The sequence below is a fragment of the Pseudorca crassidens genome, chromosome 10, assembly GCF_039906515.1.
Source record: "Pseudorca crassidens isolate mPseCra1 chromosome 10, mPseCra1.hap1, whole genome shotgun sequence".
Classification (NCBI taxonomy): Eukaryota; Metazoa; Chordata; class Mammalia; order Artiodactyla; family Delphinidae; genus Pseudorca; species Pseudorca crassidens.
In genome coordinates, this window is record NC_090305.1 from 86,152,966 (window position 1) to 86,165,136 (window position 12,171).

The 12,171-nt window shown below is 36.8% G+C and overlaps 2 protein-coding genes across 7 annotated transcripts in view; both read right to left on the reverse strand.

The window, feature by feature from the left end:
* The window catches only part of TMF1 (TATA element modulatory factor 1), a 29,468-nt gene extending 20,061 nt beyond the window's left edge, over window positions 1-9,407 (reverse strand). Inside the window, exons 1-5 of one of the 2 annotated variants that reach the window (XM_067755147.1) lie at window positions 8,984-9,406; window positions 5,311-6,515; window positions 3,473-3,576; window positions 2,690-2,816; window positions 311-416 (exon numbers count right to left, since the gene is read on the reverse strand). In XM_067755147.1, coding sequence (XP_067611248.1) covers window positions 311-416; window positions 2,690-2,816; window positions 3,473-3,576; window positions 5,311-6,515; window positions 8,984-9,125 — 1,684 coding nt within the window. In that variant the 5' untranslated portion in view covers window positions 9,126-9,406. Of the gene's footprint in view, window positions 1-310; window positions 417-2,689; window positions 2,817-3,472; window positions 3,577-5,310; window positions 6,516-8,983 lie in introns of both variants that reach the window. The other variant, XM_067755148.1, reaches the window with a different exon arrangement.
* Window positions 9,408-11,165: 1,758 nt separating this feature from the next.
* The window catches only part of UBA3 (ubiquitin like modifier activating enzyme 3), a 28,044-nt gene continuing 27,038 nt past the window's right edge, over window positions 11,166-12,171 (reverse strand). For all 5 annotated transcript variants that reach the window (XM_067755156.1, XM_067755157.1, XM_067755155.1 and 2 more), the window contains one exon: window positions 11,166-11,962. In XM_067755156.1, coding sequence (XP_067611257.1) covers window positions 11,874-11,962 — 89 coding nt within the window. In that variant the 3' untranslated portion in view covers window positions 11,166-11,873. The remainder of the gene's footprint in view (window positions 11,963-12,171) is intronic.

A 12,171-nucleotide genomic window follows, 5' to 3' on the forward strand; every position in this document is an offset into this window, starting at 1 on the left:
TAACTTTCAAATATCTTGGTTTAAATGAGGGCTCTAAAACCTGTTAGAAGCTTTCTTAAGGAAGCACAAAATTCTATTTCTCAAGGAGTTATTTTTTTACCTCCCTAGAAACAAAAAGCTACATACATTATACCTCTACCTCTCTACATCTTGCTCCCCATTCTTCCATGAATTGTTGCCTACCATTTCTGAGGTTTAAGTCCAAACCGTTCTTGCTTCCAATATTTTTTCATTAGGAAGCAGCAGCTAGTCACGTGGTATCTTCCTGTTCTCACAATATTTTTCATAACCAACTAAATATTTTACGTACCTTCTTCCATTAACCCACGGATCTGCTCATCTTTCTCTTTCAAAAGGTCTGCCGTTTCACTACTATTTAATCTAGTAGCAAGTTCTTCTTTTATACTTTTGATTTCCTAATTAAAAAAGAAAGAATATGAGTAACATAAAGCATTACTCTCATTCTGGGCATATTTTTCAATTTTTTTCCATATCCAAATACTCACATTCTCAATAAGAATCCATAAGTTTTGTACTGTTAACCTGAGTTTATATTACCTTGGTTAATTAAGAGTAAGTGAACAACTTTGAAAATGACATAAACCTGAATTCAGACATAAACAGGTTTTAATATGGAAATGGAAATGAGAAGAAGTTAACTTACAATACTCTTTTTGAGTATCTCTACACATATTTTCTACAGGTTAAGCATTATTTTTGAAACATTCAATTATATATCTCCATTTTTCACTGTATTCCTTTTCCTCATCTGAAACTCACTGCACTTACAAACATGTTGTGAACTGAGAGAAAAAACATAATTTCATAAGGTTCGATCTACTTTAATAAAGCAGAGATTCAGCAGAAACATGTTAAGATATTTTATCTTTTAAAACTACAATGGAGAAGTATGGTGATATGAAAAGTGTTCTATGATTTTAAACTTGGTTTTTATGATGCTCTGAAACTAAAAATAGCTAAAATAAACTAACATTTATTAGGTATTTAAACCATGCTTTGTATCCGTTATCATTTAATCCTTACAACAATCCTGGGAGGGAGGCACTTGTACTATTCAACTACACAAATAAGAAAATTAAGACTAAGAAACCTTGAGTAAACTCTGAAGGTCAGAGAGCTATAAAGTCGTAGAGTTAGAACTTAAACCCAGGTCTGTGAATCTTTAAAGCCCATGCTCTGAACTATCCACAACATTGAGGTCCATTTCCAACTGTCAAAATTTCATCCATCAAGGTCCAGTTAAGAATGTCATGTCTTCCATGAAATCTTCCTCAGTTCCTCTGATCAGAATTCATCCTCCATGATACCATTTCAAAGTGCTTATTCAACTGCCTACTACTATACATTTGTTGACATTATTTGCCTCCCAACAGTAGAAAAGCAAACTCTTCACTTAAGGTAATTAAATTCACCTTTGAATTTCCTATGGATCCTAAGCAGGGGGTTCATACATGGCAGTACACATAAAATGTGTTAAAACGTAGGACCCAAGTTTTTTCCAGCTATAATTAATGGTTTAGATCTATTTTAGATCTATAATTCAAAGTGCACTACAGAAGACAAACATTACTTAAAATCTACTTTTTGTACTATATTCAGATGGAATAGAGCAAGAACACGAAGAGTTAAGTTGGTTAGGTAGTCTCAGGTTATTATCAGTGTCTAAAATGATACTAATTAAAGTTGCTAATTAAAGCAACCAAGCAGATAGAAGTATATCATATTTCTTTTCTGTAAGAATATATAGAGAAAAATTATAAATATTAACATTGACATTCATCAAGAAGGGGGAAAACAACCTCAGAAGGGGAAATACTGAGAAATGCTATAATACTTGGGATACAAGCAATAATTACTAACCTTAATTGGTTACCAATATCTGAAACAGCCAACTGTTCCAAATTACAAGAATTAGAACAAATAGTTCTCAATCCGGAGCAATTTTGCTCCCAAGGGGACATCTGGCAATGTGTGGCAACATTTTCAATTATCACAACTGAGGGGGGATTAGGTTGGGGTTGAGGAGGGAAGGGTGATACTGGCATCTTGTAGGTAGGGGTCTGGGATGCTGGTAAATACCCGACAATGCACAGGACAGTCCCATACAATATAAAATTATCCAGCCCAAAATGGCAGTAGTGCTGAGGTTGAGAAATCCTACATTAGAATAAATCAACACTTTATTCTAATATTCAATGTCACTAATCATTAGGAATTTTTATTTTAAAATTACTTTGACTTGAAGGAGTATAGATATGTGTGTGTGTGTGTGTGTGTGTATATATATATATATATATTTAAAGCAGAAGGGAAAAATAACAAATGAGAGTAATGGTAATTTTTAAAATGTATAGAGTGCCATTTAGATTTAAGTGTTATTTATTTTTATTTTGATGGACTTATCATTTATAAAAATTACTCTAAAGATCCTTGCTATATATCTTGCAAGGACTTACACATAAATTATACAAATACTGGCTTAGATTTTTTTCAAAGTATCAAAAGTCTGTAATCCTAGAGGTGCGAAAAATCTAAAATTTAAGTGTTAATATACTACATGGTATCCTTTTTAATCTTACTTCTTTTTTCCCATACCAAAATAATAATGCATTCCTCAAAAAATATGTCTCTGTAGAGTTTATTTAATATTATTTTAAACTTCCATTACCTTTTTAGCAGCATCTCTCTCTTTGCAGGCTAGCTGAACTTTCTTTTCTGCTTCTGCAATTCTTTGAGTAAACTCATCTTTCAAGGAAGAAATGCTGCTGCTCTCTTCTTTCACTCTGATCATTTCACTAAATTTAAAATAATACTGAGACTGAAAATACTTGTTTATATATTCTAAAGTTAACAGATGAGTTCAGTTTGCAAAAAAAAAAAAAAACTAACATTCTCTTCAACATACACTTTACTAAAATAGATTAATTTTAGGCCTGTTAACTTTTAAGAGAAAAATTACCTGCTTAATTTATTTTAAAACGCTTCAAAGAAAACCCATTAGAAATTGAAAATGTCACCAATACATGATGTGTAAAAATTACAAAAAGGTAACTAAAACTTTTCACTGTTAAATCTTAATTGTGTCACATTTTACTAATCAGCTCCTTAAAGCAAACTAGTACTCAGTATTTTTTTAAACTATAATCTCAGTTTTCTCTAAATATACCTTTTAAATCTCTAATACTAATAGATTATTAATAACAAAAGGGAAGAGGTTTTTTTTGTTTTTGTTTTGCAAAACACCTCTCTTCAGTGCCAGTGGTAAAAGAGTAAGATAATTTGAGGAGAAAAGTAATCTCTAAGGGTGGAATGGTAATACCATTCAATTCTCAATAATTATAAACAAGTTAAAATATAAAACATTTTAACTTAAAAAACATTCTTAAGTAATAACCAAGTGTATGGACCACTACAAAATGTGTAAAATTACTCACATTTGTAAAGTACTTACTCTTTCAGATTATCATAAGCTTCTTCTAGAAGTGCTTTTTCTTTACTAAGAGATAATAACTGAGCTTCCCTTTTATCCAGTTTCTCATTCAGAAATTCAACTGTCTGGATAAGAAGAATACACAAAAGTCCAACATTTAACTTTAAAAGACCATTTTTACATGCAGGTGAAAAAGTAAAGGCCGCCGAATCACTGTAATTAATAAAACAGCATTATCTCATAAAAAGAATTAAAAACAAAACTGGGAACACAGCAGACATAGAACAGCAAGAACTCACACAGAGTGGGTAGGAGGGTATAAATTAGTACTACAACCACCTAGTTGGTAGTTTGGTAAAACGCTTTGGAAAACAGTTAAGCAATATCTAGTTAAAGATCTACATACCCCTTCATGTAGAAAATTCTACTTTTAGGTGTACCTCAGAGGAGAAAACATTTACAGCAATTCGTTTGCAATAGCAAAAATGTGGGAAGAGTGTACATAACCACTAAAAAAGGAAGGGAGATGAGATGCAATCAAAAAGATCAAAGAGGGGCTTCAAAGCTTCTACTAATGTTCTCTATCTTACTGGGTACTGGATATACAAGTGTTTGTTTCTCCATATTATTCTTCAACCCAAACATGTAACATGCAACATTTTTAGCATGATACATTGCATTTAAAAAATGAAATTAACTTTAGAAAATCGATAGGCATATAATTTTTAAATCTCCAGAATATATTAGTATAAAGCTAAGCAAAAAGGAATGGTTAGACTATCTTATTCCTTAGGTCCTGCTGAAGCAGTGATACACTTGTGCCATGAGGGGAGGAATGGTGCCTTTTGTACTAAAAAATAAATAAATAAAGTCTTACCTGATTTAGGTCTAGATTAACTTAGAAATCACTTACCTTCTAACAATGGTTCAAAAATATATTATTAATAATAAATAGTGTTGGTTTCTAGGAATTCAAACTGCTATTATAGCTAGAGCACGGCATTTTGTTTGTGAATAATATTAAACCTAGGTAACAGAATCTGGCACTTTTTTTACTTTAAATAATTCAATACATGACACTTAGAGGACATTTCTTCAAGATATCCTGTATCTCAGAAGAGTCTATTAAAGATGCCAGATCCAACTCAATTTCTACACCTAAAATTCATAGGGAAAACGAAAACTGTGATTTAATGTTAAAGAATTTACACCACTCTCCTTTTTTACATATTAGGTGAAAGCAATTTGTCATTCCTAAACAACACTTTTGATCCTTGGACATTTCCCTTTCTTATTCATTTAAGATAGCTATCAGTAGGAAATATCAAAAACAACATAAAAAACAAACAAGCAATTAATAACAACAGAAAAACATCAATGATCTGAGACCAAATTTTTCATTCAAGATTTGCTACAAATAATGTGAACATGCAAAATATTTTCGATATAAGAAAAATCATATAATATTTAGATTTGTTTGAGCATTATCTGCAAAGGAGGTGACGGTATCTGTTTACATAAGAAGACAGTCCCTTGCAAACTAATAAATTAATGAGTCCAGCAAAAGAGAATATTAAGGTGATAAGGACTCAACAGTAAAGGCCTAAGATGGAAACTTTTTTATGCTTGGTTATACTGAAATATCAACGTATGCTACCATACTTGTCTTCGAGAAATTTCAAATAATTTAGCATCAATAATTCTTCAAGTTTAAGATCCTTAACACCACACTTAAATGCAAAATGCCTGTCTTTTTTAATCAGTACAAACCATTAGGCATCACGGAATATTAAAAATAAACCAATGATTTAATCTCTGAAAAGCATATCAAAAAATCCCCTTCCACTTCCTATAGTTACCTTGAATACATCTTCCTTCTCAGAAAGTGCTTCTGGCTCACTTTCAGGAACTTCGGGCTGCTCAGCCACCTTGTCTAGGACACTATGTTCTTCATTTACTGGTGTAGAAGAAACCAAGATATCAGGCTGTTCACAGTTAACAGGAGTTGCACTTCGTCCACTTTCTTCCATTTCTGTTTCTTCAGTGGGCATAATTAATGTTTCATTTGCTTCTTCAGGTTTTCCTTCAACAGATTCAACTGTTTTAGCCTTTGGAGTTGAAGAATTAACTATAATAGGTACTAAAGCATACCCCTTGCCTGACAATTCATCATCTGAATTGATTTCGCTTACACTACGGCTATCTAATGACTGTACACTAAACGAGTCTATTCTTTCAAAAGCATCAGATGAGCAGCAACTCTCAGTGAGTTTTTGGAAATCATCTAAACGATTATATTCAGGACAAGCAGATGCTGAGAGAAGCTGAAAGGATGTCTGCATCAAGTGCAGACTTGATTTTGAATCTGTAGTCTCTTGTCTCGAGCTTGCTGAGCTCTCACTTATTACACTTTCATGATCTAAAACTTCAATATCACTAGTGGTAGAAGTACCTGATGAGAAGGTACTAACGGGAGGAGAAGGTGTATTGCTCTGTCTGTCTTCATGTTTTTGCTCCTTAGGTTCCAAAGCCATGTCCTTTGTTTCCGCTGTGAGAGGCTGTGTAGGCATATTAGATACATTTTCCCTAGTTGTTTTCACATGAATTATACTTTCAGATACTTTCAAATGTACTGCTGACACCTTTGTATCAGATTCTTTATTAAGAGTTTCTTCATGCTTGCCCTCAGTTTTAGGAGACAGAGTACTGGCTGCCAGAGTTTCCCCCGATACAAATGGAGGAGAGTCTTCTACTTTCGACTCAGAGGCTTCAGTTGTTCTTGACTGTCCAGCGTGCAAGGACTCCTGTAAGGTGCTTTTCACTTCTTCTTCTGGTCTCTGTGATTTAGCTGGTGGTTTCGATACCACTGGACTCTTCTGAATGGTCTGGACATCGGTGGGAGAGAGAAAGGCACTGAAGAAATTTTCAGATTCATCTACCACAGTTCTCCGAACTGGCTTTGTAATTGCTTTAGGAGAGGCTACCGGTTGATTCTGAGGTTCAGTGTTGGATTTTAACCCCCAGGTTGAAGTATCCCATCCTCCACTGACAGGGGGACTTATTCCTTTGACAAAAAATATATATATATTAAAAAAGAAAAAAATATACCTATATATAAAGCATTTAAATTACAATCATTACTATAAGTCAATATAAATATGTTTTTTTAAAACCCTACAGAATACAACCCGTAATTTGGACATGTTGAAGTCCTTGCTTACTACGTAATTAATTAGTTCATCGTTTAACTTTGGGCCTTAAAAAGGAAAACTGGTGTGCATCTGCCAGGAGGACCTAGGAGCAAAGCTGAAAGACTAGATTGAAGCTGGCCTACCAGAAGCAAGTATGTTATTCCCTCCTACAACAAATTAATAAAGAAATGGTATGTGTTAATAACCAATGCTAAGTCCAAGATACATATGATGCATCTCATAATAACGGGCAGTATCTTCACTTACAGGTCATGTGTAGTCATGGCAAATAGAATCTACCTTCTATACAATTAGTTCCATATTAATTTTATTCTTGTAATATCAATGATAAAACATAGTTATCAGCTAGACAGATGGCAACCCTCAAAAACTGAACCCAAAATACTGGTGACAAATGTCCTTTTTCAAAGATCAAAGTAAACTGATGGGAACAGTAACTTCTAAAGGGCAAATTCATTTTCATCCACTTAATGACAAGCCCATTCTCCAAGTCCCACTCTCCAAACCTACTCTGAGAAAGTTTTGTTCTCTCGCTAAATTCCAAATTATGTTAGCAATTATAGAAGGTCATATGAATTTCAAAAATGCACATTTTTTAAAAATTATTGCTTTTTGACAAAGATAGCAGTTTACACTAGAATTTTTTTTTTTAAACACTAGGGAGAAAATAACCATCTTCTGAGCAAAAAAGGTAATTCTATCAGTCATACAAATAATATGTTACTGAAAAACCCGATGATAAACAAAAAATGGCATATTTGCTAAAATACTTAAAGCATTTCTTTAAAAAAATTTCTTCCATTTCTAAATTCAAAAGTGGCTGAGCAGAATCATCACAAACCCCAAACACTTAAAAGCTGGTGGGCAGAGCACAAGTACCTAAAAGCTCCTAAAAGCTAACAAGCCCAACACTAAATTGTATCCTTTAATATGACTTCGGAGATAACTAGGCAATTTTAGCTTGGGGATACAGTTTTACATCCATTTGTTCAGTATATCAGAACGGTGGAAAAAGGGAGAAAAACAAAATAAGACACAAAGGAACAAGCAAAATAAAATCTGCTCATTAATTATTGTCATGGCAACGAATGACAGAAGTCAAATTTGCCTGTTGGAGAAAGTTTTATATAAATCGCAGGGTTATGTGATATCCACTTAAATCACTCCATTATGAAGACTGGTCATCTCTGAGTGACGGCGACGTAAAACATAGGTGATCAGTCAACATTTATGGCATTTCACTAAAACCTAAGTCTATTCTGGATAACTTATTTAAAAAAAAAAAAAGAATTATAGAGCAGGATTCCAGCCCCGGATTTCATAAAAGGAGTATCCTTACATTTACAACTTATATTCTGTCTCTTTTACAGTTAAGACATTCAAAACGTGGGGTAGCCTGAAAAAAGGAAGTGGAGTTCCTTCCACCAAGATCCTATAACATCTTGGAAAAAGTAACAGGATGGTGACATAAACACATGAGCCAAAATATCTTAAAACGATGCACCTCAAATTTAGGTCCTGACTTCTCAAAGACGTAAAATGAGGAAAAGAAACCAGAAAGGAGTAGTCAGGAATAACTTATTCTTTCTCCCAGAGGTTCACAACCCCAAAGTCGGGCCAATCTGCACCCCACACACCAAAAAGGAGAAACTGTTGCTTAGACTTAGAGCTAAAAGCAGCTGAAGATCCCTGAAAAGTGAAGCCCAGGGAGTCTTGAGAAAGAAAGACGAGACGATTGGAGGCTAGACCGCGATGCGACCCGAAATCGCGGGCCGCGCCCCCCCCCCGACCCTCCCGCGGGCGGAGTGGCCCAGAGGAACGGGCCGCGCCGTCTCTGCACCACGGAGGGCAGCGCCAGAACTCGAGGAGCTGTTTCAGGAGAGACGGCCATACAGAGCCCAGGAGGCGCGCAGCACCCGCTAAGTGTTCGCGACTGTTCTTCCCGTCCCCGCGGACTGATTCCGATACTGGGCTCGGACAGCGTCCCGAGCGCGCAGCCGGCCCGGGTTCGAGGGCCTGTGATGCGGCCGACGTGCAGGGAGGGCGCGGGGCCACGACCACCGAATCAAGTCCCCGTCAGCCCCCACCTGGGGCCACGGGCAAGGAAGGACCCAGGGCTGGGTTCTCCCTCGGGACTAGAGCAAAGACCAACTGAGAGGCCAGAGCAGGGTTTGGGGCCGGGCTGGGGACCAGGACTTGATCATTAAGTCCGTCGCTCAGCGAGGCGGGAGCCCCCACTCCCCCACCCTCGCCGCTTCACCTGCCGGTCTCGGAAAAGAAGCCCGCGGGAGCGCAGTGATGCCGCCGCTCGCGCCCTTACCCGGCTCTCCGTACGGAATGGTCTCGGCCCAGGCGCTCGGCTCCTCTTCCTGGATGTCCAGGACCCTGTCGATGGACTTCTGGGCCTGAGACAGGGCCTGCTTGGCGAAGCTGGAGAGCTGGGAGGCGTTGAACCAGCTCATATCCCCTCCTCAGCCGCCAGCGGCGGCGGCGGCGGCGGCGCCGGCAGCACCGAACTGTAAGACCGAGGGACAAGTCGACTGCCGCGGACCCGGCGGAGGGTCCACGGAGAGCCTCGCCCCCTTCTCCACTCGGCGGGCCCTGTCAGCGGGGAGCCATGACCCCGCAGGTCTCCCCCGAGCCGGAGACGTTACCCTCAGCGCTTTCCTCACAGATAAGACGAAAGGCTCAGACTGCGCAGGCGCTGGCTGCTTCCACGTACACAACCGGCAAGCCCCGGAGCCCAAAGTTCCGCCGGTAGACGGAAGAACCGAAGAACGTTGACGTCACTTCCTGGGGTCCAGGATTGCCCGTAGTTATGGAGGAACGCGGAACGGTTCCTATCGAAACTGATTCCAGACGTAGTGCGGCGATTGTCAGCCCTGGGAGGAATTCTGTGGCTATATCAGCAGGGGCTGATTCCTCCGGAAGGAATATGCGAGTGCTGAAATGAGTTCCTTCCTGGAAAATAGCTCTTGTATTAAGAGCTAGAGCCTTGCCAGCAATAATTGAACAGGGAAGTTTGGGTCTTGCGTTTCTCTTACTTAGCCTCTCCTCTGTTAATCAGTTCTGTGTCAACTTGGCCTTAGGAAGGAACTCTGGGTTTGGGTCTGTCTAAAACTACCGGGCATCGTATGAAAGGACCTGATCCAGCCCATCTGATGCAAGCAAGTAAAAAGCCGTCTTCCACAATAAGTAACGAGAAATCAGAACAAGGGCACAATCTCCCCTTTAAGATACAGGTCCACTGTTGGCCTCAGTCAAAACAAACCTGGGAAGCATTAAAACTATTACTCTTAATATGTACTGTGCATATTATTTAAAATACAACTTTTTTGCATGTGCTCTTCAAACAAATCAAATTGGTGGCCTTCCTAATCTAGTCAGCAGCTGTTTGGTTTGGCCCCCATAATATTAAAATTCTACCAACATTTAAAAGCTAGATTTCACAGAAAAATCCAGACATCCAGCTGATTTTGAAAAATATGTACACCAACATGCAACAGTCAGCTGCAGCAGTTGCCACTTTTGACTAATAATTTTCACTTCAATATGTCACAGATCCCACTATTCTAAATACACTCTTCATAATGTGGTTATTTACCTCACCTGTTTCCCCTACACTTAAGTATTTTACCACACTGCAAGGAACCATGCCATAAAGGAATTATTTTTAGTCAGATTTAAACTCTGCCCTTGAGAAGTTATGATCTACTGATGATTTTATCTAACTTCTGCAAAAATTTGCATATTGAAACGTTTACAATTTAATAATGTACACAGTAGTACTAAGTAACTCAGGTAATTTCAAACAGCTTAGCTAAGTAGCCTGAAGAGGAGGTCAGGTTAGGCTTGGAATCCCTCCCTGTTCCAAGACTTCTAATTGGACAGCTTGAGGTAAATGACCTAAACTTTCTAAAACTATTCAGCTCTCAGATGAAGATATTATCACCTTCTCACAAGGCTACTTTGAGAATTATTGTAGCACCTGTATATAGCACCTGTAAACTGAATCTGTAACTTTTAAGGAAAGCATATACATTTATGCCATATGATTTTATAATGAAAAATTATTTGTCAATATAGAGCTAGAAATAAAAATAAATGAAAATTTAACCCACTGACATGTAATCATAAAGCTTTTAAATAGAAAACTGCCATCCAAGTCAAAAACAGAGAACATGTACGACATGTTCCCACACTAAGATACTAAAACTCATTTTCAGTATTTATGCTTAATTTTGTTTTAAGCCTTAGTCCTTTAGGAGGGGGAAAAAAGCATTTTAAGAGGCGTTAATATAAAAATAGATTCATTCCATTTCATTACCTTATTATGTTAGAGAAAATTAAATCAGTAGATACTTATTGTGGCTAAAATATTAATTCAAGTACCATAAAATTTTCCTATTAGTAAATCTGCTACATATTTAAAAATTATTTCTACCTTACTACAGAACTACTTACTATCCTTAATATACTTTAAAAAATTTCAGTGAGAAAAAGACAATATATGATTTTATTAATAAATAGTGTGAAAGCATCAGTGATAACTGTTTAAACATTAAACTCTTTTAACATCCATGTCTTGGCTTTAATGTTGGGCATACTGGCCTCTATGGCACTGCAAGTAAACACACGAAAATACTTCCCATTTCCATGCACAGGTATTCAGCTATAACACCATTTACAAATTATTACGGACAAGATAACTTTTGCAATAGTATTCATTTGGACAGCCACAATTAAGTGAATATTAGATCAAGCAAGAAGTAGGCTATGTTCAATATGCTCTAGACGTCAGGCTGTAGTATTTAATGTTATTTAAAACTTAATTTTCTTATTTTTTAAAAGGGACATATTTTGTATATGTGGGTGCTCAAATGAAAACTGAAGAATGCATTCTTTGACCATAACAAAATTCATATACAAGAGGGCGTTTGCCTCCTCCTCTAAAAGAAGCAATACATTTGCTCATAGTCTCTCTCTCCAGGCACCATTTTCCATATTACTAATGAAAATGCTGACAAGCACCAACCCCGAAATTCTGTCTTCAAGGGAAAGTTACAAAGTTAAAAAACAGTGGCTCATTATAAAAAAAAAAAATCAAATTCCAGCAACACTAATGCTAAAAATGACATCTATTAAATTTCTTAGCATCCAAGAAGTATAATATTTTCATGAGTTTTCTATTATGTGCAGATTTCCTTTCCTTAAGAAGTAAAATGAAGTTTGAACAGTACAGTCTGTGGTGTAGTGACATCAGCAACTGCCAGTTCTTGCCCATCAACGAGTCCCAATTCTAAAAGAAAAAATATACAATTAACCGAAGCAAAAAAACTCAACAAAATAGGTAATACACACATATACAAACTATAAAGAATCCTGGGCTAGATAAAGATCAAAATCCAGTTCTCTTTATTTAATCAAGGTAGTATTATATGTGATTTCCTAGAGATTTTTTAATATTCTACTAAAAGAGCAATAAACTCTATTAATGTTGCTAAAGAT